We start from the raw sequence: 27,452 nt of genomic DNA, 5'->3' as shown, positions 1-27,452 counted from the left end.
CACTAAATTTGACCTAAACTGACATTTTCCTAGTTTGGCCACCATATTTTCCAAACCTTCATGTTAAAATCCTTTATTTACTGAATAAAAATGAAATACCACAAGAATCAATCTTTCCTCCTCCAATTTCCCTTCCGTTTGTCCTGTAGTAGCAATGCAGGACTCTACAGAACATGTTTCCGAAAGCAAAGCTGGGTAATTCCAGACTAAACTCAGCAAGCAAGAGTCATAGACTGTGTCCTCAACACAGAATTTAGAGAAAGGATCTATGCACTGTTAAAAAGAAAAGTCACGTAAGGAGTCAAGGGAACTCCTTAGCAATCTTAGGAAGGAACACTATAGGTAAAGAAGAGAAAAACCCATCTGTTGTTGTTTTTTTAATTTTTTAAAATTAACATATAAGGTATTATTAGACCCACAGGTCTGTGAATCATCAGGTTTACACACTTCACAGCACTTACCATAGCACATACCTTCCCCAACGTCCATAAGCCCCCCACCCTCTCCCTACCCACCTCCCCCCAGAACCTGTCTGTTAATTTCTTCCTGCAATGGAGAAAGAATCTGTTGTTGTTGGTGGTGGTGGTGTTTTAAATAGCAGTGACAAAGCAGAGTTTGGTTTCTGATCCTGGTCGAAAATTTCCAGAGAACTGTTCTTCCCTCTCTTCCTCTGAAAGGCACTCACAGCTCTGTCGGAGTATAAATTGCAACCTGGCTAGGTGTGTACAGAATGGCTCAGCTGACTCACTCCTCAATCCACCACTTTCATGGGATGCAGTAGATCATGTCTACTGAAGGGGGGCTCTTGGTAATCGCTGCAAAAGGCCTAGTATTTACTCCCAGTCTGCAAATCAGTAGGGCTGCACGAGTAAATTCCTGCTGCTTCCAACACCACTAAAAGGAGAGCACATTGAGGTGAAATTTCACATGTTACAACCACAGCAATTTGCCCTTTTGCAGACACTGTTGTACAGCGTTAGAGATGGGAAGCCATCCCAGAACGGCCTGTGACACACAGGAGAGAAAGATTGCATATGACCCCCATTTTTCTTTTTCCTTTCTTTCTTTCTTTTCTTTTCTTTTTTTTTTTTTTTAAGAAGAAAGTCAAAATAAGAAAGGTTAAGGAAGTGCTCCAGGTCAGAAAGTAGGACAACAGGATTCTTACCTGCTGGGCCTCTGCTGAGAACTCCTGCATCACAATCTCCATAGACAAAGAACTTCGTTTTTTTCTTTCTTTCTTTCTTTCTTTTTTTTTTTTTAATTTTCTCAAATTCCTTGAAAACAAAGACATTTCTCTGGGTGCAAAAGTACCTATCATTTTGCTGCCAAAGAAAAGTTGATTTGCTATGAAAATGGCATAATTTCACCCTGGATCAAATGTGCAAATTCTTGTGAAGTCTTCACTGTTGCATGTGAATACGCCTGAAGCGAAAATTGGCAATATCACACAACGCTCTATCAAGCACCAGGAGACATAAGGCAAAACTCTTAACTGAACTTTTCTATTACTAGTAAATGGGATTTTAGATGTAATATAACAGTCATCAACACATCACATTTTACCAGCGAGGCAGCGACACTTGCTTTGTGGACGACAGCTTGCACAGGATGTCTCGGCAGTTCATAGCCGCTTTTAACTTAGACCAAGGACAGCCCTGCTCTTTCCTTATTATTGACCTTCCTCCTTGCTTGGTTACAAGGTGGACTGGGGAGTGCTTTCTCCACCTCAGCAAGGACTATAGGGTAAGACAATTGCAATTCTGTTTAGCCCCCCTAGGCTTTTAATAAACCCAGCAATTTCCTTTGGGGACATTTTTATCAAATTTGAATCAGTTTCATATATATGTCACATTTCAATATTTTCCTATCAACTGGAAACCATTTATTATTAACTACTCAAACAACAGTCCTCAAGTCCGTGGCCTTCTCCAGAAATTTATTTCCTACTGGTTCACAAACACCCTTAAGGTGAGCCAGATATTAATCAACAGAGTGCCAGGATCTGTGATTGTCCTCAGGAGGACTTTTCTAAATGTTTCTGCCCCATCTCTAGCTTTTGTTGCCTGATTACGTGTTGGGGTGAAGCTGCATGTTTCTAAGCCAGCTGACTAAAAGTAACATGCCCGAAAGTTTGACAGACATTGTGAGATTTACTGAGAGATAAATAAGAAACATTTGATAAATAAGATAAATAAGAAACATACTGATAAATAAGAAACATTTATCTGGGTACTTATGTCAGTTCTGCAAAACAGGACACATCAGTAATGATTCAAAATGCAAAGGTACTCTTATTAGAGCAATAACCCTGAATTTCCATTTCTTTCTTGATTGTTTACAATAACTAATTTTTTGTATGTGTGGATTAAGGAAGCAAAGCAAAAAACAACAAAAAGGGAAAAATAAATTTGTTCTCTTTACAAGAGAATCACTTAGAAAATGCGGCTAGTGGCTATTGCTGTGTTTATGAGCTAATCTTTAACAATAGCCCAGGTGCGCTGAGTGTCATTGAGATTTGTGATTCACCAAGGCAGCCGTTGTTTCTGTTTTTGCTTTTTCTGGCATCATTTGGAAAAGAGCAATCAAAACCCAGAGATCTGTGTTATTCTAGGTCATCACAAATCAGATGCAAATGTCCTCAGTTGAATGGAATTTGGACCCATTGGTGATCCTCAGTTGTTTTTATTAAACCAATGGCTCCAATTCCCTCTTGCTTCTGAACACATCTCAAAGCCTCCTAAGGCTAGGTAAGCAGAAAGAGCAGCAGTTTTGTTTGTTCTCAATGCAGTAAACTAAAATTCTGCATAAATGGCATGGCTCAGGGCTGCTTGGCCATAAGCAGCTGCAAAGAAGATCAATGAAGACCACCACTCAGGTAAGTGCTGATGAAAGTAAATGGTCAGACTGTGTAACAAGGTTGTATGGTGGGTTCCTGCTGTCAGCTACAGTATTTTCTCATCCTGTGAGTCTGTAATATGAAACTACTATCAGTAGGCTGTCACCCTGTACCGTATGTGCAAATAGAAATATATGACGGGAGAGGAAATGCTTACACCCATGGTGTGACTGGGTCAGGGGAGGGAGAAAGAAAGACAAGAAATTGTATTTATATGGCAAGTACAATGGGGATTCTGGATTGGATATGCTATCGCTCCTTGTCTGCTTGAATACCTGTCCTGGTTTAAAGGTAGATACAAGGTTCAGTCAACCACTAGATCCATTAGGTCCTGGCTTTTCAGTCCTAGAAGTTTTGAACCTGGGGAAGAATACTGGGAGTTTGGCCAGGTGTGGATTCTCAAGGTGTCACCTCTGTCAGACCAACTGAGGCAGCGGGGCAGTCAGACTCTAAGTGCCACCACCAGCAGCTGTATTTTAGAGGAAATTTCCCAAAGGCATACTCTCCATAAGTAACCCAGCAGACTTGGTTGGACCAGAATGGAAGAGAGGAGGGAATCTTCCAGAGCTTCTAGGGTTGGCACTCCCAAAGTATGAGATCAGATTATATCACTCTTCATTTCTACCACTTTGCCCTCTTCCTTCCTTTCTTCTCTCTCTTTGCCTGTTGGTCTTCTCAGTCTTCCATGCTTTTCTCTTCTAAGGGCCTTTAAATTCCCACTTTTATTTTGAAAACAATCCTTCCCGGAGCAATTTGTGGAGCAGCAGGGCTGCTTCCTTAGTATGATTCTCCAAGTTTCACTGGGGAGCTTGATAAAACACAGCCCCAGGCTGATCACAGAGGTTCTTATTCTGTGTGACTGAGGAGGGTCAGGCAGTCTGCATTTGATAAGCCCCAGGGATGGTGAGCAGTTAGCTGACCACACTTTGAGGATCTCGGCCAGGAATGTTGTGACCATCAGCTGGGCATGGCTCAAGTGCTGAGGACTGTTGGGTCCATGGTCAAAGGAACGAGACTGATACAAAGCGAAGGTCAAGCAAAGCTTTATTTCGTGCCGAGCATCGAGAATCAAACTGACCGGCCAGGGCCATCTCTTGTAAAGAGGCGACCCCTCTCTTCTTTACAGACTAGCTTTTAAGGGCAAAGGCCATGTGGTTGCGCCTGGCCATGCAGAGGTGACCAATGAGATTGTAACACAGAGAAAGCTGCACAGTCCTGCTAGGTCACACATAAGTGTGACCAATTGAATTACAATTTACTGTATAGTAGATATTTGAACTAGCCTATTACCTTGGTCGGAATTGGCGCCCAAAGGGCACCCAGGGAGTGGGGCCCATACTTGGTAGCTAGGGAGACAGTATGCACCCCCACCGATTTGATACCCCACCTGGCCTGACCCATCCCTGCATTCGGGCTGTTATCTCCACCTGACCTGACCTACCCTTGTATTTGGGCTTTGTTACCTGGGACTGGTTTCTCGGACTTGCTTTTAAGTAAGTTCCCCAGGCGGGGGGTGGGGGGTGGGGGGGTGGGCAAGGTCAGTTTAAGTTTTTATGCATAAACAACAAAATGGCTATTCAACCAGGATGGGGCCGCTCTAGCTGAATAGGCCCATACAAGGACCAGTTTCAAGAATACTGGAGTATGAAGGCAAGGAAGCACTTGCTGCATGTGTGATGGCTTGAGTCCCAACGTCCTCACGTTTTCTTATCACTATTTGCTGAAGAAATAATGGAAATGTTCTCGGGTCAGGACCAACCACCCAGACACTGTAACCAGGACCCAGACATTGGAGGCAAAGCAAGCGAGTCTGAGGTAGTGGAGCTTCCCATGTTAATTAAGCTGCCTTCAATGCTGATAACATCTTGCTATTTTAAAGGTCACAGGAATAATGTCTGGACTATGGTGCACATATCAAGGAGTAGAGTAATTTTGAGGGTGGGGGGGAAAAAGCAAGCTTCTTGGAATTTTCTTGTACATTTTTATATGTACAAAAAGAGAGTGCTTTAGAACAAGGATGGGAGTCTATTTGCCGAAGGGACCCTTTCCTCACTGAGGGAGCTGCTTGCTGGGGAAGGGGAGGCAGAACCTCTTTATGCTTGCTCTAAGTCTAGTTAACACGGAAGCCTGAGCCACCCACATCCCTGGCAGACTCATCTAAGAGTGTGAAATTCCACAGGATATTATTTCAGTTCAATGACAAGTGCTCTTAGAAAAATTAATTTTCAAAGCAGTTCTCTTGCTCCCTAAATGAAATCCATATAGGCTGGGAGACAGATACCTTAGAAGACAGAAAATACAAAGAAAAATAGTTCTTTGAAGAACTAATTCATATATCTGTCTATCTATCTCCAGGCACGCTCTGTTCTATTCTGTCCTGGGTGCTGGGCATGCAAAGTTGTGTGATTACTTGGATACTTGGCTTACAACGTTGGATTAAGAGCCATAAGGTTAGGTGGGAGGGGTGGGCATGAAATTGTGGAGGGCCTTATAGATCATGCTAAGGAGTTGGATTTTTCTTTTTTAAATGCAGTGAGAAACCATTAAAGGGAACTAACATGAAAACTGGATTAAGTATTGTGCATTAAATTAAGCTTTCTCAGGTTACTAGTTACAGAACATACTCGGTTTACCTCTAGTGATGGAGATTTTTTGGGAGGATTAAGAAGGAAGTAAGAATGCACAGGGTGATGTGGGAAACAGAGGCAGGAGAAAATCATTAAAATTCCTTACCTACTGACAAGCCCTTGAAACAGACAGAGTGGCTCTCCCCTGGAGACTCAACTGCCCTCACCTTGAGGTTTTGCTAAGGACAATCCTAGCCTGACCAACCCCCTACCCTGACAGGTCCAACCAGGATCCTGTAAGTCTACTTTAATAATTCCTTTAGGAAACTTTATCTCTAAACCTCCAAGATAGTGTCAGCAATCATTCCCAAGCATATGACCCACTGATATACATCTAAAGGGTCTCACGAGAAGATTTTTATTACAGGTAATAAATAACCTTTCTCCCAACAATAGCTAGCCCCTCAAGGTCCTAGAGACCTTGCTTCCAAAATTCCTTAGAGACTTACATCATCCCTAATCCCTTGTCCTCACCCACTGCCGAGTCCACCCCTACTCTGCCTTTAAAAACTCTGACTGTAATCTGGTTCGGGGTCGAGTTCCTACTCCACTGTGTTGGGTATACTTGGGCCCAGGCTTAAGCTTGTTAAATAAACCTTCATGCGATTGCATCGGTGTTGGCTCCTTGGTGGTCTCTCAGACGCGAGACCCTTGTACAACAAGGGAAGCCCAGTAGACAAGCTTCATGGTGGTCTCTGTTCAAGATGCAAGGCCAGTCTTTGTCCACACGGCCACCCAGCAGTCTACTATTCCTGCTCTTAACTTGGTAACTTGGTTGTTTCTTGGTGCTTCTTGCTTCTGCTGTGAACTTTCTACTTCTCCACAGGCTTCTGCTCTACACTAAGATGCTTACTTGTCTGCTCTGCTCATTCATGGCTTCTGTTTCCTGCCTTCTCTTTATATTTCTTTTGGCTCCAGGGCCACTCTACCATCTGAATTACTTTCTTTGTGTCTTTTAATGGAAGACTAAATGGCCAGAGGTCAGCCATTTACTCATTCCTTTAGATTAGGGTATCAGAGATCACATAATACAAAGCACAGCTGGCCTGTTGAAGTGACAGTGTGGGTTGGTTTCCTCAGGAAACTGACGACAGGGCTGCCTTTTGGGGGTCTAGGACATTTTTGGTATAGACCATTGTTCTGCCATTGCTATGGTCCTTTTCTCTCTTCACCATGGGGGGATTAACAGTAGAATGATCTAGGCAGTCACTATTTCTCTTTAGTCACTGAGAGGCTTGCCCTTGGGTACATCCTCAAAATTGGCCTTGATGGGGAGATCTTTGCTATATAGGCAAGACAAATTTGAGGTTGGAATCTGTGCCTTTGGTAATGATATCAGGAAGGATACCAGACGGACTCCCAAGTTATACTCCTTAATACAACCAACTCCTTCTCGGGAAGCGGATCTTGCAGGGATGTTCTGGCATCTAAAACTCAAGGCACTCTGGCATCCACATGATTTTCCCAAATCAATTCAGAATGCCAACCCTTTATCAGACCTTTCCTTGACTCTTATTTCATGCAGTCATTTTGATAGGCTGAATTCCATTGTGGATTTTGATTTTTTATTACCCTTTCTCCCCCTCCCTCCACCCTGCAAGGTGAACCTGGCCAACAACATTCTCAAGGCTGAAATGTTGAGTTCTGCTCAGTGGGCTTGACAGTGGTCTGCTGGGCTTGAGTCGTAAATCCTTGTTATGATCCAGGACACCCACAGAGTAGTATTATCTGTTAGATAATGCCCAGTTCCCATGCAAAAGTTGATTGGGCCACAACTAGATATGGATTTGGAGCTGGGTACTTAAGAGGCTTCTCGGGGAGGAGTCCTCGCCAGCAGTGAGGCACAGGGTAGTGGCTGCATGTAAAAGCATCAGTAGTGTCCTGCACTCCAGGTCCTCGCTCAGGAAATGACTCAACGACAAAGGGCAATTTTCATTGCACCAATTTCCAGCTGTTGTTAGGAAGAATAAAAGGGATTCACCTGTGGGATTTTTGAGTCTTTTGAAGTTGTTTACTTACACTATCTTACTGCCACCACAGCATTGCTCACTCGGCTGATCCTGATTTTTTTTAACCAGCCAATGTACAACCCCAGCCTTCTTCCTCTCCAATTTTTTTTTTATCCAAGTCATAGCCAAGATCACTTTTTGAGAATGAAAATCATACCATGTTGTTCTTGCTTAAAATCTTTCAGCAGTGCCCTACCCCCACCTTTGTCATCAAAGTGAAGAGCAAACCCAACACCCTTGGGACTATCGTGTCCACGAGCCCTGCGGTCTCTGTTTTCTCACCCTTTGCTCACAGAGATCTACACCCCCTTCATCCTAGACATTCCCTCAGTACCTCCCCCCCCCAAATCATGTGTTCGCTCTCATTTCCACACCTTTGCACCTTTCTTCTCCTTGGGAAATTGTCCTTGACCATTCCCCACACTCATGTCTGTTAGAAACTTCCATGTGCTCCCTCTGCCCTCTTTGCTTGCCACTTTTCACTGTTGATGTCTTTTTTTTCTCCCACTCGTCTCTAAGCTCTTTGAAAGTAGACCAGGCTTGTTCACACCTGTATTTCCAGGTGTGAATATTCCTTACTGTATAGCAGGCCTTAATGAATATTTGTTAAGTGAATGTAAGATTTAGGGTAATTGATTGATTAAAAACCTGCTTTTTAATATACACATTGAATCAGAGTTCGACTTTTTGTAGAATTTTCTTCTCTTCACATGCACTGTTTTGAACAAGGTGTTCCCACAGGGTTTATATGTTGAAACCCTGTGCCGCAGTGTGATTAGGAGCAAATGACGTCACGAGGATGGAGCCCTCATGAATGGAATTTGTGCCCTTATAAACCACTAGAGAGTTTCCTTCATCTGCTCTGCTCTCTGCCCTATGAAGATACAATGAGAAGTCAGTAGTTTGCAACCCAGAAGAGGATTCTCACCAGAACATAACCATGCTGGCATTCTGATCTTAGACATCCCGGTTCCATAAATTTCTGTTGTTTATAAGCCTGTGGTACTTCGTTTTAGCAACCTGAGATAAGACACACATTATCACATCAATCCGTAAAATACCACATAAACCTCTTATAAAACAAGTCTTAAGACAATATAGCCTGACTAAATTTCCTTCATCACAAGGAAAACCAGGACAAGGTTGATCATGATCCCTTCTTTTCCAACTGTAACTCTCAAAATGCTCTTGAGGTCTGATGGAGGGTTCTCCCGTCAGTGCCCAGATGAACCCTTAACTGCTCAGCCGCCTCTGCTGCAGGCAGCCTGCTTGCAAGGGAAGATATGTCACCCCCTTTCACAAGTGTGATGATTTGTGGCTGAGAAGGGAGAGCCTGCTCTCTGAACCACATGCCCCCTGGTGCGGGCAGGCTAAGGAAAGATGAATAGCATTATAAGACAGACATCTGAATGTTTCGTATTAAATTAGTCCCACAGAGCGCCTAGAATTCTCATTCCATAAATCATGAAGTAAAGTAAACTCACTCCCAGGTTAGATTGCTGTGACTTTGGCCTGTGGTGTCCTAGATAATCTGAGAATAGTTAAACATTTGTCTGCAATAGTAATAATTTCCAGCATATTTACTTAGTGACATAGAAGTGACCCAGACTGACAGAAACAGCATGTAAATGGGAGTCAGCCAATTTAGGAGATTTCCAAACAAAGGTCACTGCTCCTCACCTCCTCTGCCTTCTCAGAAACTGCCATGGGCTCCTTCAGGGGCTACTAAGTGCCGGGGACTGAGATGAACAATCTTCACTTCCTCCAGAGTTCGTACTAAAAAGCACTGATGTACTCCCATCCCTTTACTAAATGGCAGTTGCTGCACCATTTTGAAATTGACTTTCACCTTGCCTTGGTCTATACATTATAAAGCTAGGAAGGACCTTGATTCCACTAAAGCCGCATTTCTCTACAATGGTAAAGTTTATTCTGAGAATATTTTGCATAGCTTTGGCTCTATTCTGGTTCCTCCTTTTCCGGGCTAACATTGTAATTACTGGGCACATAATAGAATGGAAGGAATATTAGACTGTGGCTTGTAAGACCAGTCAGTTCCATGCTAACTGGCCAAGGGCCCATCGAACTACTGCTATCCCTTCTATAAAATAAGGAAAGTAGACTCTTGAATCTTTAAAGCTCCACCCAACTTTAAAAGTCTGATTCTGTTCAGCTGTGAGATAGAATTGAGCAACAAGAGTTGTGACAGCCAGAATTCCAGCTAACCCCAGGAAGCCTGTCCATCTGCTTGGTAAGGCCTTGTTACAGGTATTCACTAGGACCTGAGGATCTTCACCCTCAGAAGCCCTGTCCAGATTTCACCAGAGCAACAGAGGGAGGCTGAGGCACAGCTTAGTGGTGGCCAAGGGCTGGAGGTGATTCTTTCCAGGGAAGGATCTTTGTATGTGCTGTCAGAGGTCTGAATTGAGTCCTGCCTCTTGCACTATTGGGCAAGTTGTTTTGCATTTGGTATACAGAACAATGAGATCATAAAAGTTGAAGCAGAAGGGCACTCATGCTGGTAGAATGTCTACACATGTCAGGTACCATGTTGGACTTCTACACTGTTGTCATCTGTTTCATTCCATACACATGACTACCCTTGGAAGTAGATATTTTTTCTACTTCTACTTTTGCATTTTACAAATGAGGAAGGTGAAATATCTTGCCCAAAGATGGTAGGGGGATGGATGAAATAGGTGATGGAAATTAAGGAGTGCACTCATTGTGATAAGCATTGGGTAATATATGGAATTGTTGAATCTCTATATTGTATACCCAAAACTAATATAACAATGTATGTTAAGTATATTGGAGTTAAAATTTTAAAAATAATAAAAAATAAATTTTTAAAAAGCCACCAGGCAGAGCTGGGGTTTGAACCTCAAATCCTGTAGGAATTTCAGGTTACTCATATTAGGTTACTGACTCTGAAAGTGAGATTACTGGATGCCTTCAAGGAATAATGGTTTGGTCACTGCTTGTTTGGAAGATTTCCGCAAAGACAACTAAGTTATGCAGAGTCAGCTACACTTGGATGGCCAACCCACAATAGGAGGGGCATTGCCATATGCATGGGAATGACCTTCACCTACTTTTCAGGACAGAGCAAGACATCTGGGGTCTTCTTTACCCCAGTAGCTGTATTCCCCCCATGTATTAGTTGCTAGGGCTGCTGTAATAAAGTACCACAAACTGGGTGCCTTATAGAACAGAAATTTCTTGTCTCACAGTTCTAGAAGCTAGAAGGCCAACATCAAGTTGGCAGCAGGTTTTGTTCCCTCTCTAGGTTTTGTTCCCTCATTCTAACAGAATGGTCAGTTCCATGCCTCTGCTCTAGCTTCGACTAGTTTCCAATCTTTGTTGTTCCTTGGCTTATAGAATCATCACCCCAATCTCTGCCTTCATCTTCACATGACATGACACCTGTGTGCCTATGTCCAAATCTCCCTCTTTTATAAAGATGCCAGCCATATTGGATTGGGGCCACCCTACTCCAGTATGACCTCATCTTAACTAATTACATCTGCAAAGACCCTATTTCCAAACAAGAACACATTCTGAGATACAGAGGGCTAGGACTTTGATATATGAATTTGTGGGTGGGGGGAAGAGGAGGGGACACAATTCAAGCCATAACAGTCTGAAACTAAAGTCCCACCCCTCACCCCACACAAGCACTTCCTTTGAGCTCAAGTGCTCTACCATTAAAGATCACAACATTCTTTCTTGATGGCATGTCTCTCTCCCTTTTATGTCTTTCTTGTTTCTTACTAACACTGAAGTCTGATATTAATGGAAAAACCATTAAAAAAAAAAAACTATTATCCTATGAGGTAAAGTGAATGCACTCAACTGTAAAAGGAAGACTTATCGATCAATTTCAGTTACACCTTGCTTGTCTGACACTTTGCAGCTAAGGAATGTGTTTTTATTGCCTGGCCAGATAGTTCAGATTTCCGGTCAGTCTTAGTAAAGACCCCTTTTTATAACATTGATAAAATTTTATCACAGAGCTATGAAAACAAAATTAGATTTCATAACTCACATCAGGCCTTGAAGGGAATGCCTCTATAAATTTTACAAACCTTATCAAGTTTTAATGTACCTATTCTGATAAATATTTTTAAGATAGCAACTTCTATTGAACTTCGTGTGTGTGTGTGTGTGTGTGTATAAATAAGTATATGTATGTACATGTAGACATATATTTCTCTTTTTCTCTCTTATAGGAAAGAAGACTTTCTTCATCTACTTGCAAACCAAAGGCTGTGATAGAAAGGCCAATTATTTAGATTGCCGAAGACCCAAATTTAGGAAAGTCCCCTTCTATAAAAGAAATCTGTGTGATTCATTTAGAAATTTAATCCTAAAGTTTATTTTTCAAAGTAACTGAATTTTTCACATACTGATTTTGAAGAATTACCAACACAGATAAATCAGCTATAAGATATTTATAAATGAATAAGAAGACATGTCATAGTCAAAGGCAGCATTAGCCACAGAGACTTTATATTTTAATGAGATCTTGTTTATATTGTCTAGTCTTTCCAGTCTATAGAGAGGCCTGTTGGAAAAAGTTGCATATATATTGAACACATGTTTTGTCTCCCTAACTAGGTAGCAAGTGCCTAGAGGGCAGAGACCCTCGTTTTTCATTTACTTGGGCCAGGGCTCTGCCCACAAAGACTCCGTGCTAATGGAGTCCCACTGCAAGAGCAGTGTTATGGGAAAGTGAGGTGAAGCCATCCTCCCCTCTCATGCTAGACCACAAACTGAAATTACGACAGTACAGTGGGGATAGACGGTCTGCTTTATAGAACTTCATTTCAGTCAGATGTTCAGGAGCTACATCCTCAGAGTCAAATGAAATCGAGTTATAGTTGGATTGTCCTTTCTGCTTTTCAGAGGCAAGAAACACTTCTCAAAATTGCACAAATGAAATAAATGTGATAGTGTAAACTAGGCATCTTATAGTCTCAAAAACATCTTTTGTGATTATTTGTATATTTTGGTTTAAAATGCAAGTTTAAAAAAAATCTTTAAAAAAAGAAAAGGTTTTAAGTAAAAAGATTTTAAGTAAGCTCTACACTCAGTGTGGGGCTTGAACTCACAACCCTGAGAGTAAGAGTCACATGCTCTACCAACCGAGCTGGCCAGATGTTCCCCCCAAATCTTAAAATCATGTGAAATTACTTATATCTGAATGGACAGCATTTAAAACATCAACAGACTTTGTAAAGGAGTTCTCAAGCTGTTTTGGTTCATGTACTATCTCTGAGAACCATTTGAAAAGCCAGAAGCTTACAAAATGCACGTACAAAACAAAGCTTTTTTTTCTCTCTTTCTTACTATTTCATGGAGTTCTCAGACCTACTTGAAAAACATCTGTGAACTTTCACATAAAGAACTTCTGATATAAGGGAAGATATTTCGATTTCAATATTCTTTAAGGTTTAGGGGACGTTGGATCTATACCTCTCAATGGAAAATTTTAAAATACATGTCAGATGAAGCAGACTCTAACTGTAACTGTGGTAATTTATCTTGTTATACTCAAAAAACAATAAACCATGAAGATTTCTTACCACTTTTGAGTATAGTTTTTGCATCTATGAATCTTAAATGGAAAAAGGGAAGGAAATATAAACTTCAGTGTTGTTAATTTGGGGCATTCCTTGGAGAAACCACTTATTACCTGGAAGGAAAAAGCTAATTAAGTCAACATTTCTTAAAATCACAAAGCCATTTTACTTGCTACTCTTAGAGGCAGAAGGGAATACACGCTGTTTCTCTTTTGTCTGTCAGGAGAATAATAGGGATCGCTGACAGGCCTGGCAGCCCTGAGCGGAACCTCCACAGAAGAGCGGTCTCAGATGTCTGGAGTCTGCCTGGAAATCGCGGCTACCCAGCCGCAGAGAAATAGGGTACCTTGGATCAGAACACCCATCCCGCTCTACTGCTGTACTATGCACATATATAGAAGATGGTGATGTTTCCAAACATGCAGATAACTTTTGGATCATTTCATTCTGAGTTGTGTTATAAATGTACTTCAGTTTAATTTAGTCAAAACTAACTGTACCCTCAGTCAGGAATAAGGTTAAAATGACTTTGACCACTCTTTGAGGTGTTGTTTACAAATGACCTTAAACTGTTACATTTTTATATGAAAAATGTATTGGGTTATGGTTTAATGCCACTGTCCTTGGCTAGAGTTCCCAGATTTGAAAAGGTCTAGATTTAGGAGTCCAAGACGCGCTGTAAAGCTGCTCTGTCCATTCTCTGCTTTGTTCCCAGAGCCTAGCACAGTGCCTGGAAACCAGTAGGTGCTCATTAAATCTTTGTTCAGTATCAAATGAGGAGTCACATTTCGACTCTGGCTGTGCTTCTTACTACCCATGGGACATATCTATTTTCTCAACAATGACATGAGAATACTAATATTTCCTTCAACCCTCCCCCCCAAAAGTTGTTTTTAGCATCAGATGAGATAAAGCGTAGAAAAACATTTTTCCTTTTTTTTTTTTTCTGAAGAAAGGAATAGTCTTCAAATTAGGCATAGATTTCATGTGGATATAAAAGAAATAAGTGTACTAAAAGAAGTATCATTGGACTATTGTAGGGGAAAGAATGACATCACAGACTTAGAATTCAAAATCAACCATTTTATTTTACAGAATGTTAATGCTGAAAGGAAGAGGAGTGTTCGGATGCTGGAAGTGAGAGATCACCACTCCCTAGGCTTTAATGCATCAAAATTTCAAGTTTCTCTAATTCGTGTGTACAGCTGAAGGCAATTCAGAACTTCTTGTAGCCAGTAGGGGAGGGGTTACATGACATCCTTGTAAATTGGGGAGAAGGGACCTTCTGATCCTCGGTAGAGGAGGGGAAGACAGGTGCTTCAGTTGAAAGCAGTTATTTTAAAGAGGTGCTGATAACATACTTTTATATGACTATAGTTTACTTAAGAATTTGAAAAGCACGGAATACCCCAAATCTAGAGGAAATTGGCATCATTTATTTATGTAACATCTATTAATGGAAGTTCTGTGATACACTAACACCATTTTGGGGACTGGGCCTATGATGCTGAATGAGAAAGAATCTTAGATCTCTTGGACCTTACTGACTTGGGGAAGGTGCACAGTCAATAAAAAGGGGAAACAAAAAAATAGGATAACAACTAGTGATAAATGTTTTGAAGGAAAGAACACGGGGTAAAGGGATAGAAAGTAGCTGAACAAATAGATATTCAAATGCATATAGTTGTCAAAACATCTTTGTTGAGTGAATAAATAAGTGAATGGTGATATAAAAAGTATTGCTTGCAGAGGATAATAACTGTAATTTGCTACTTTGGGAAGCATTCTTTGAAAGAGTTTGGGGAAGAGAGCAGTAGACTTGGAGGTAGTAGATAAGGAATTATCTCTGCTCTCCTCATCAGGCTGGGTGGTCTGGGGAAACTCACCTATTCTCTCTGTGTCTTGAATATAGACTAGAAGATATCATCAAGGTATCATTTCATTCAGCAGAAGCCTCTCAACTTTAAGATATGCTGGCTTCTGACAGATGCAAAGAGTAAATTTTGAGATGTCTTTCAAAATGTTAATGAGTTTATATTTATCTCTCCTGGGGTCTCAGAAAATTGTCATCCCTGCCATCATCCCCACCTTCGCTACCAAGATTGTCAGGAGGGGAAGTGTTGCCCGGTGGGTGGGAACACAGGCACCAGAGGCAGTAAATATTAGCTAGGAAGCTACCCTCTATGTATCAGGCACTATGCTAGCTCATGACATTTATTAACTGTTTAGTCCTCATGTGTATTATTAGCTCCATTTCGCAGATCTGGAAACAGGCACTGATGTTAATTAAGTAAACTGCCCATGGCCTCACAGCTGAGGAAGAGCAGAGTGATGCCTGAGGCTAAAAGCGTGGGCACTAAACCCCTATACTAACCATTGTCCATTCACTCATTCAAGAAGTGTTTATTTATTGAGCACCTACTATGTACTAAGTATTTGTTTGATCAAGTTTAGTTTGGCATTAGGCAGATGACTCTCCTTTGTGTCAAGAGAAAATAAAATGCACAGGAGAGAGAGAGAGAAAAGAAGTGAATACAAAGTATACCCTATCTATTCCTTTGGTTGAACAGAGGAGAAACAACATATTTTTTGCTACCACTCTCTCAGCTTCTGGAATCTCTCTGTCTGCTCTCTGTTTGAACTTGGGCAAATATAAAACTTATATTTTCTTCTGTTCCCTGAGCGTACAGAATCCCAGAGCATTTGGTTTAGATTAAATCCGTTGACCGAGGCATTATAATTCGGCTTCAGCACAGATGATCCCGTCACCCAGCGCCTTATCTAACCTAACTGCTTATTACAGTAACAGAGTACACTAGTCTGGGGGCCAGGGGCAGTGCGGGAGCGGGGGAGAAGGTCACTCAGGTTTAGCAGCCACATGGAACCAGCAGGATGGTATCCTTTTAGAATCAAGAGGGGTGGATTCATAAAATTCAATCAGGAGCATGTGTGTGCATTTATACAAGCCTTTTTTTTTTTTTTTTTTGCCTGAATCTAAATTATAGAGATTTTAATAGCTCTAGTAATTAGACAAGTATGCAGTCAACCCCATTATGTTCCTGTGTAATATCACACTCCCTAGGGCCCACCTTCCCCGCTTGCTGGGCTCCCTGCATGGGCCCCCTTCCCCCTTATTTTCTACCATAGGGAAGCAGTTTTCTTTTCAAAGAGCTTACTGTTCACATTGTTTTTGTTCCCTGGATCCGGAGGTTGGATTTGCTTTCTCAGGAGTTTCACCCTTGCATTGCCCAATTGAGTAAAAAAGGTCTGGCGGTTCATTTGCATTCCCCCGCAGTGCCTAGTGCGTGTGCTAGGCTTGCATGGTGGGTTTCATACAGCTGAGCAGACCCTTCGCACGGTGACGGCAGAGGATGGGCACTTCAAAATTGTTTACAACGGAGTCTGTTTAAAAATCTTGTCATGGTTCAGTTATTGACCTTAAAGAAAGCCGAACAAAATGCCTAGATTCGCAGTCTTAAATCACGGCCTCTGCTAGATTCCCGATTGCCTTTCATTATTTTCTCTCTCCTGTTTTGTAACTTGCTATTAGCCATAGCAATATTTTACTTCATCAGCCTAGATAATCTCCCTGCAGGTGCTGAGGGCTAAATCTTTGAGTTTTCTTACTGTGCTTCCTCTGGCACTACAAAACAAAAAATCTTTTGGTTATTTGAAATTAAGGACAGGATGTGCTGTGTTCCTAAAATAACACAGTTTCCCTAATCAAGAGAGAGACTTTTTTCATTTACTACATACACATATTTTCTTAGAGGTTGTCAGAAAGCAGTTTTTGTTGTTACTAATTTTTTCTTTCATGAAGATTTTCTCAGAAATAGATGTCTGGAATTGAGAATCCTGAGGACACCTTTCCTATTCAATCCTACTCTCCTTTTCCCCCAAAAAGAAAGAAAAATTTAAATTAGCTATTGTTCCTTCACGAAGATCTGATGGTTGTCCCCTGAAAGGAATTCTAGAAGTCTATGAAGTTGGCCTCCAAACTACCTAGAAAAGGAAGAAAGAAAAAAAAAATAGCATAAAATCGAATGTTTAAGTCACTCTTGAAATTGAATTCCTTGTAATTGGCAAACTGATCGTCTTTTTTCTCCCTAGAGTGGGTTTCGGACAGACAGAAACAGTGTCGGGGGCAGCGGCAGGAGACTTGAAAGTCAGAGATGTTTTCTTAAGCCTCCGTCTCAAATCTTTTCTACAGAGACAGATAAAAGGATAACGAGCTGAGGTATTTTTAAAGGATTCTCACAATTTACAACTCAAATAAATCTAGTTTTAAAATTTGGTGTTTTTAGGCTCTAATGACTGCAAATGTTGAACTAAATATTTTGCTTCAACAAGTAAAGACAGAGCGTGTATATGAGCAAATTAGAATGCAAGAAGGCAGCCTCTGCCGTGGCAGTTTCCTCGCGAAGAGAATGGCTAATTCATACACAACATATTCTTGTCACTCCTCGGGAGAAAAGCGGCCCTGGGAGGAGCCCAACCGTTCAGCATTTTGCTTCTGGTCAGGATTGATTCCAGATGTGGGAGGTAAATGCTAGGAAGGGTTTGGAAAATGGAGTGGAAATGAAAAATCCCGCAGGCCATTTGAGTGTTGATGACAGATGAGGTAGGTATTTTCAGGTAACTAATGAACTTGCTGGGAGCTTGGAGAATGCTCAGTGCAGTAGATATTTAACAGGCAGGAAAGACCCAGCTGAGACATCATGGCTACCCCCATGAGCCAAGAACAGAGGGAAGCATGGAGTCCTGATGGTAACACATAAATACCAAGCTCTGAGATGTGGCTGTGTATAAACGGGCTGAACTGAAATCTTTTCCTAAAGCTCGTTCATAATTTGGAAATAGGTGGGCTTTCTCAATTCCTATTATTTGATTTATCATGACTACTTCATTATTTGAAAATATATTGGGCAAGTGTTCACTAGGTATAAGTCAAGAAGGCAGAATAGCAGAGTGGTTATAAACATAATTCTTGAAGTGACCCACACTTAGATTTAAATATCGGCTCTGCCACTTCTTAACTTCATCTTGGGGCAAGTTATTCCAAGCTTCAGTTTCCTTATCTTTAAAATAAGTATAATATTATCATTTATTTTGGAAGCATTGTTGTAAGAATTAGAAGTGGTTACGTATGTAAAACCCTTAGCCTAATACTCAATTAGTGCTTAATAAATATAAGCTAACATAATGTTTGTTGTTATTGTAGGAATGGTGTTCGGACCAACAGGTGGAGCGTAATCCTGGCATGAAAAGACATAGTCTCTAGCAATGGAGATTTTTGACTCCCAGCATTTCATGTTATGAATGGATGCCTGCTATTTTCAACTTTCGCATTGGTATACCAGTTGGAATCTTGGTTGCAAGTAACACAAATTTACTATTGATATAAGCAACCAGGAGATCACTAGAAAGATTGAAGGGATGCCAGAGTTGGAAATGGACAGAAACTTCAAGAAACAAACAGAAGGCAACCTCCAAAACAGAGTGGAGATGTAGCCACACTCTGTCCCCAGGGCAGCCAGCTAGCGGAATGATTTCCTTTCATGTCAAGTCAATAGGCCAAAATTCCAAGTCTCAAGAGAGGGGATCATGCTTGTTTGGCCAATATCAGTTTACATGCCCAAACCCTGGCTGTATGAGGGCAGGGAAAAGAAGAATCCATAGAAGATAGATCAGTCCCTGAAATTACACTCCTACCCCTGTCAGGCACGAGGGAAATGGGGATGTTCTAAAGAAGGAAAGTGTATGCTGGTGGCCGAAACACATGTATGTCCATCATTACTGTGCTTTGGCGCATTCCACAGAATTTCCACTTTGTTTTAAGCCACATGCTTTTCGTTGTAATGATCACATTGCTCAAGGCATATCCCCAAATTCTAAGGGCTAAAGGAGACTTAAAAGTGATGACCGATTTGTCTGCACGGAGTGACTCCGCAAGGGAAAGTAGTGCCCAGGCTTCATCTCCAACCTCTTTTTCTCTAAGACTTGCCAAGTACATTGCTGAACAGGTGATAATGCTCTGAGAAGAGACCAGTCTATACACACACACACACACACAGAAGATTGTTGCATACATTGTGCAGAGTATCTACTACATTGGAGTGCCCAGCTGGGAAGGCAAGTGAGGACTGAAATTCAGTCTTCTTCACCACACTTCAGCCAAGAGGAGCTTCCTTGTTCTTCTTCTTCTTTAAAAAAAAAAAAAAATATATATATATATATATATATATATTTTTATATATTTATATTTATATTTATATTTATATTTATATTTATATATTTATATATAGAGAGAGTGGAGCAGGGGTTGGGAGGTGGAATGGAGAAAGCCAGAGGGAGGAGCCTGATATGGGACTCCATTTCACAACCCTGAGATCATGACCTGAGTCAAAACCAAGAGTCAGACACTTAACCAACTGTGCCACCCAGGCACTCCTGAAGAAACTCCTTTGTATAATTTTCATGAAGACATTGTCATCTTTGGTGTCCTCTGCAACTGTGGTATTGCAGCAGCCCAGCATGAATACCACTGGATTCCATTTTATAATTTTCACAAAGGTGTTTTAAGAACTAGTGGTGGCCATCACTAAATCCCACACCACAGAGGAGGAAGAGAAGAAAGGAAGGAAACAAAGATGGCTGCCTCCCTCCATCTCTTACCTTTATCACTTCTTTCTTGTCTTTCTCTTCTCTCCTAGAATGAGAGAATCTCAGGATTGAAGGAGATTTGGACCAACTCCTAATTGGGATACTCATCTAGTGTTCAGAGTGTGGCCTTCTCCCCCACAAACAATACCCATGGCAACCAATCATCCAGATTTAAACACCTCCACAGACAAGAAATTTACTGCCTTCCTAGACAGCACATTCTAAAGAAAATTCTTATATTGACCTGAAATATAAATGCTTAGAACTTGTATTGTTCTGATTAGTTCTCTGTCTGGGGCTACAAGGAACAAGCCTAACCCTTCTCCCACATGACAGATTTTCAGTAGTCGAAATCCAGTATGATGCTTCTCCAAAGCTGTAACTTTCTCACATAGACCTTGCGAAACATAATTTCATGATACAGTTGGACAAAAACTTCTTTGACTTATCTCTTGTTTATCATAGCATAGCCCACTTACTGAATGCAGTAGTCAAGCATCATCCAAGTGAATTTCACTAATAGCTAAATTCCAAATGATTATTAAAGTCATCATAGTTATAGCTGAGTTAATTTATAACTCACCATATGCCAGGCATTGCGATAAGTACTTTACTTATAATATTTAACTTAATTCTTAGTGTCAGTGATCTTAATTCTTAGAAGAGCTCTTTCAAGAGCTCTGTTATTATCCCCTTTTACAGATGAGGAGAATGAGGTTCTAAGAGGATAAGTCACTCACCCAAAACCCCCACCACTAAGGGGTAGTAATGAGATCCACACCTGGGTGTCCCTGAGCCCCAAACTGTGCTCTATCCACTTGACTAAACTTCTCAATGCAGCTAAACACTCTGTTAGCTTTTTTTTTTTCTTTCCATTTCTCCTGATCTGTTGGCATCAAGATTTTCCCAATCTTTAACAATGCATTGGACAATCTGCAGCACCAGGCCTCTCATTACTAGTACATTCCACTTGCGTCATGCATACATTCACAAACATCTTTGATAGAGATTATACTGCTGGATCCTAAGATTTAAGAGTCTGTCAAAACCAAGGGAGGATTAGCGGGGGTGGGGGCAGTGGTAAATATCATGGTCTTTCCATTAACTCTTTTCTACTCAAATCATCAGGTTCCTCTTTAGATTTAGATATCTGGGAAAGTTTGAGGTTGTTTTCTAGGGAGAAGTTTGGGGATTCAAAGGAGAGTTGAGGGTAATTACTGCTTCAGCCACGGTGATGGAAGAGGAGGTAGTTCAGCTCAGCATCCCCCCAACTTCTTCCCCTCCACTCACATCATCCTAGGGAATCATCTGAATTAAGGTGTACACTGAATTTTTGGTCAGGTGGACAGTGGTCTTTTCTTTCCATTGTCTTAAGCCCTTTTAACTCTTGATGTCTGGGCCTTATGGAAATGATTGGAGCACTCCATGAAAGGTGAGTCTTGGCCAACCCCAGGTGAGTCCAAATAATTCTTCCAAAGCCCCACAGTAGGAAGATGGTAAGATTTATCTGATCTTTAGTCAGATAATACATCAAAGCACCTCAAAAAGTCTATTGCCATAAATGCAACCACTCTCCTAAGAGTGCTGGAATTCTGGAAAGTCAGTGATCTCAAGTCATCTCAGCAGAGTTTTCTTTGGCCTTTTAGTAACAGAACAATCCTTTCTGTTAGGATTGTACCAAAGAAAATATGGATGAAATAGTGACAGAATCCTAGCTGTAAAATAAAGTGGCAAAATCCAGAATGTTCTGCTTCCTCAGGACAGGATTCCTCTTCAGTTTTGCTCATTATTCTATCTGAGTCTCCAGTTTTGTGCTCAGCACATGGTAGAGAGTCAATAAGACTTCTCGGAACCCAGAGGTGCACTAAAGATGTAAGAGGTTGTGAAACATAATGTATCTGTAAAATTGTTATCTGCTTTGAGTTCTGAAATCAGTTTTTTTCTACTTGATCCACATCTTGGTCATCTTAGATAAAATAGGCTACTTTTATTTTGCGCAGCTTCTCTTTCCATGACCACCAATGGTAGCTCAAAAACCAATCCTTTCACGCAAATATTTTCCAATACTCTCCTCTTAAATCTTACTTGATAGAATGTTTGAAGGGAATTCAAAATTTGGTTCATTTCAAGCTGAACCTGTGCTGAATATATAATGTTACATTTTTAAATTTAGAAAGTGCAGTAGCTAAGATTTGTCCCTTGGACCTCAGATTTTAGGAAGGCAAAGCTGAAGTGTAACTCCTATTAGGTTGACTTTTTGTATGCAGTGTGGTCCACTAGGTGGCATCTCAACACACAGAAAGCTGGATCTAGGCACTGGAAATGAATCCACCAGGCTGTTTTAAAAATAGGTTTTAAATTGCATCGAGCTATATGGTTGTAATATCATTGAAACTCTCAGCATTTGTGAACTGGAAGATTCGGTGGCAAAGGAACTGTTTTTGTATTAGATAAGAGATATTCTAATAGAATCCCACTGCCATAGAGCGCTGTTCTGAAATTGCATCCAAGAATGAAAAAAGTTGTTCAGAGGCTTTCCTTTCAGATAACTCCCATAGCTGTGAGGTGTGGTTAAAAGACATATACACCCGCAGGAAGTGTGGCACAAAAGGCATTTAATTTAACAATTAACAGACTATCTGTCACTTAGGCCAGATTTAGAAAAACAGTAATGCCCTGTTTAGAAAAACAGTAATGAAGCATTTCTGAGCTCAGGAAACACCCCTTTGGATGAAGAAGCACAGTCTGTCCCATGGTGGTGGCGCCTCAGTTTCTGTGAGCGACCCAGTAGCGGCCCTGCCCCTATAGAGATAATGACCCATCTGGCCAAGATATTTTTAAAGTCTTCTGTCATCTTTCAAATTTAATAAAAGTACCTTTAATAGCCATATGCTTTACGAAATAAAATTCCACTTTCATCTAAAAAATTGAGTTCTTCAAAAATTTTACTCAAAGATACTAGAATTTGTAGTCTTTCTTGACTTCCTGGGTGTGGGCAAGTTGCTTCTCGCACATTCTCCCATAGAACTCTCTATTTCTGCTGACACTGCCCCCCCTACACAGGACTACAACTGCCTGTTATTTAATACTTGTCTCCCCCTCCAGAGTATAAGCTCAGTGAGGACAGAGAACCTCACTGTCCTGTTTATTACTGGATTTGAATCCACGGGGTGCACAACAGCTCCTGGTACTCAAAAAATGTTTGCTGAATAAACAACAAAGAAGAATGCATTGACTTCTAAGCTAAAAGCCTTGATAGGTTTGCAAGGGCTACCCCATAACATACAATTCAAAGTGACTCTTCCTTTCCCTGTATTCCCACAGATTCCAATCTCGATTACGATAATGATGCTGGCTTTTGCTTTAAATCACCACTAGAAGCAAATAGCATCTGAATGCTGCCATCCAGAAATAACTCTTGGCTGTTCAGGCAAATCAAATGCAATTCAATTAAATTAACATTTATTGAGCACCAGTAGATATGAAGAACCAAACTTCACGTGAAACATTTGCTATTCTATTCTCACCAAGGTATCCTTATCAATATATCTCTTCATCTTTCTTTAATTAGATATAGACGGATATACAGGAAATAGTATCCATTGTAAAACAAAATAGCATTCACAGTACAACAAAAGTTTTTCATAATTTTTGTCACAAAAGACAACCTTGCAAACAGGACTAAAGCTTTGGCTGCTTCCGGCAAGGACATTTTATAAATGAGTCTTTATAGCAGAGGTCATAAGCTTGGGCTCTGGCACTGTACCAACTGAACTGGAATCCCAGCTCCACCACTTCCTGTCTTGGAACCTTGAGGATTTTACTTAACATTTCATGAAGCTATATTTTTAATACATCGTCTCTCTTATAGGGTTGTTGGGAGGAATAAATGAAATGATGTAAAAACTCTTAGCATTGTGGCTGGCCCATAGCAAGAGATCAATAAACATTAGCTATTATTATTATTATTATTAATCTAAATGGTTTTTCTTAGAAGCCCTTAGTAGTCAGTGACAGCCAAAATGAATATTCCATAGGTTCCCTCATATATCTTTAGGTTGTGTCCATTAAATTCTGACATTGTGGCTATAAATAACTATAAATGAGCCCCAGGCGTACCTCAGCTTCATGTATTTAAATCAGGAGGCAAAGAATGATGATCCACCTCCCTTTTCCTTTTTGGACTAAGTTTTCCCCTCTTATTTCCAAGATTAGGTGTCTAGCCACTGCTCTCCCCCAACCCCCTTTTATCTATTCATCCATCTGTCCAGTTGACGGGCATTTGTTACTGAGTTCTAGTTATTGTTCATGCATGGATTCTATCTCAGAAACTGACATTCTAGAGGAAAAGATAAATCATGCACACACACCTAACTGTAAAAAGAGTGAATGATAAGAGTCAGAGGGAATGGATATCCCACAGTGGAATTCAGAGGAAGTGGAGAATCACTGCTATTTCATTGCTCATACTGTGCATCATATAGATGGAGAGATGCTAGTGAGGATATAAAAAAACAAAAGGTACTGTTATTGTGCTTAAGGAATCTGAAAACTTGGAGAATGACAGAACTAAAGCATGAGTGACCGGGCTGTATTCCAGCATTAGTACCATGCCTGACCCTCAACAGAGGGTCTTCAGTTGAAGAAAGTTCCCAAAGTATATCTATAAAATATAAACAGAACAGAACAAAACAAAATCTGGAACCCTCCTGCCTGGATAAAAGATCCTTTGAAGGAAGAAAATGAATGTAACACTTACTGCCTTACCTCTGAAATCAGGCATGAACTATAAAGGTGGGTACAGGATACTTTTGATAGTCCCTGGAACAACTTGGCTTCCATATTGGTTTGCTCTGGTTGTCATAACAAAGTACCATACACTGCGTGGCTTAAACAAGAGAAATGTATTATCTCACAGTTCAAGATGCCAAAAATCTAAAATCAAGATGCCATTCCTTCTGAGAGCTATAAAGAAATGGTCTCTTTCAAGTCTCCCGTCATGACTGGTAGATGGCCATCTTCTTGTATCTACACATCATCATCTATGTGTGTCATCTCTGTGTCCAAATTTCCCCTTTTTATAAGGGCACCAGTTGCTTTGATTAGCACCGATCCCAGTGACCTCATTCTAGCTTGGTTACTTTGATAAAGACCTATCTCCAAATAAGTTTACCTTCTGAGGTACAGGGGGTTAAGACTCCAACATATCTCTTTTTGGCAGGGGGAGCATAATTAAACCATAGTAGCTTCCAAGAACTAAAGATGGTGTGTACCAAAGCCATTGCTTAACATTATCAATGTCGGGTAAGTTCAAATCAGCACATATTTACTAAGTGCCTGGCATGTTTAGAACATAACAGTAGATGCTGGGGTAGCACACAGATATAATGGAGATATGGATATGGTCTCTACCTGCCCCCCCCCACCAGGATAGGATATCAGAATCAAGTGGGAGGGACAAGATGAGGTGGACCCAAATAACCACACCACAGTTTTGAAGTGGCAAATTCTACAAGAGCAGTAAACAAAGAGCTATGGAAGTATATAAAAGACAGGGAGGCAGTGGCATTTCAACCAGGCCTTGAAGGACTTGCATGATAACAAGAGGCAGTGTTGGAAGGAAGAATAGTTTAGAAGAAAGATAAGCTTGACCCAAGATGTAAAGTAGGGAGATTCCTTCATTCAGGTGAATGAACTGGGGTGGAGTTGGGTGAAAGAAGTATTTTTCAAACTTCATATAAGCACAGAATCCTTCTTGAAGTGAGATTCTATGCAGACCAAGAAAATGCTTAAAAGAGACCTCATCTAGTCTGAAATACTGATCGTTGTAGAAATACATAGTTGAAACCGCACAGCTGGAACTAGAGCAACAGGAAGTCAGCCTGGAAAGGCAGGGTGTGGCCAATTTTAGACATCTAGTTGTGCCCATTGCCCTGGGGACAGCTAGAGGATATTAGTTGTTTCCCAAGCAGAGAAGTAACTAGACCAGACCCTTCTGGTGACGATACATGAGATGGGTCAGAATAAGAAGAAATAACTTTGTCTTGATGCAATATAGGTTTATAGAAATTTAATAAGAAAATTATATATCTTTAAGTATCCAAAACTATAAAAAGTGACCAAATATCCTGCCTCTATTTTTCTGAGGCTGTTTGTGGCATCCTTGGCTATTGAGGAACCACACCGAGCTGCAGACAGAAGAGTACAGATTTTGCATTTCTAGAAACCAAGATTGATAGCAATGTCATTGAAAGCATGGGATTTAGATTCCCTCCAGCCTATGTTTGAACCTTAGACCTAAATATTGATTGTCACATCTGAAAAGGAGAGAAAATTATATCAACTTAATGAGATTATTATGAGGATTAATAAAGGTTATTTATTTAGGTTGTCATATGATCTTTTATTGAAATACTTTCCTTTGTAGTTTTTAATTGGCTGGGCATTCCACTGTACCACTAATTGATGTCATCTGTGATGTCATGAGGGTGGCGGCCATCAACACTGCAGCCCACTGATTGGGCATTGCACAGTATCTCTAATGGTTCCAGAGAGTTCTCTGGCTAAAGATCTGTGCTGCCTCTATCAGGCAATGGTGACAATCTCATCAAAAGTGATATTTCCACTGTGCTCCCTGTTTTTCTGCTTCTTTCTGTCTCTTGGTGGTTTATTGAGGGCTTTGATAATCAGGGCAGAGGCAGAAGATACCACCACTCTCTGGGCCTGTCTGCTTTGAACGGTCAATTTTACTGTTATCCTCAGATCTTTCCAATCACTGATCGCCTTGGCAATGTCATCACCAACCTTTTTATTGTCGGGACCAGGGCAGACCAACTTCCCCATGGTACACCACAGGTATACAATTTTGATCTCATTCCAGTCAAACTTAGCATGGTGGAGACAGCTGGTGTCAGACGAACCTGGGTTTGGGATGGTCAAAGACAATTGCACCTTTGCCCCCTTGAGCCAAAAACCAAAATTAAGGTCATGTATTTAAAGCATTGAGCGTAATGCTTGGAAATAGCATTCATAATGTGATTGTTCTCCAAGAGAAAATAACCAACCACACTAAGGGAAAGAAGAGTGTTAGTTATACCTGGCAGAGTCATTCATGCTGATCTGATTGCTGGGTCTCTCTGATATAGATACATCCTTCCCTTTGTGAAGTGGAGTTTCTGCTAGCCAAGGCACATTATGGGGGTCCCATCCATATTTCTCCTTTTCATTCTCACCCTCTTTTAGTGGCAATCACTCAGGCTTCTTTCTGCTACATTCTGATCTGCACAGCTCCTTTGGTGAGTTGAGCCTACAGAAAGAGTCCTAGGCAACAAAAAGGAGAAATAACTTTATCTGTACTATCAAGAAACCTGCTCTGTGGGTACTATCAAGACAGATTGTGCAGTAAATTGGTGAAGGCCACACAGCATGTCAGAATGTATGTACAGTAATTGAAAAGTATTTCTTGCACACTTTCAGTACCTGGGCAATCTCCCAGCAGACAATGGAATCAAGGGATACCCTGTGCCATAAAGGATGGATTCCAGCTGCATCCATGGCAAATGTCGTGCATGTGCCCTGAGGAGCATAGGAAGGACATCAACTACTCTAACAGTTTCCAAGGGAGCATATTTTTCATGAGGCTGAGATAAGAAAAGATCTTTGTCAAAAACAG

At 40.9% G+C, this 27,452-nt stretch overlaps 1 protein-coding gene and 1 pseudogene across 4 annotated transcripts in view; one reads left to right on the top strand and one right to left on the bottom strand.

Annotated features, from left to right (window-relative positions):
• Positions 1-12,598, top strand: part of DCDC1 (doublecortin domain containing 1) — a 439,829-nt gene extending 427,231 nt beyond the window's left edge. For all 4 annotated transcript variants that reach the window (XM_044259009.1, XM_044259012.1, XM_044259011.1 and 1 more), the window contains one exon: positions 11,765-12,598. In XM_044259009.1, the coding sequence (XP_044114944.1) occupies positions 11,765-11,827 (63 nt within the window). In that variant the 3' untranslated portion in view covers positions 11,828-12,598. The remainder of the gene's footprint in view (positions 1-11,764) is intronic.
• Positions 12,599-26,210: 13,612 nt separating this feature from the next.
• Positions 26,211-26,709, bottom strand: LOC122913588 (annotated as a pseudogene).
• Positions 26,710-27,452: the final 743 nt, after the last annotated feature.

The sequence above is a fragment of the Neovison vison genome, chromosome 7, assembly GCF_020171115.1.
Source record: "Neovison vison isolate M4711 chromosome 7, ASM_NN_V1, whole genome shotgun sequence".
NCBI lineage: Eukaryota > Metazoa > Chordata > Mammalia > Carnivora > Mustelidae > Neogale > Neogale vison.
Note: the sequence above shows the minus strand (reverse complement) of the source record. Positions and strands in the feature narration are given on the sequence as shown.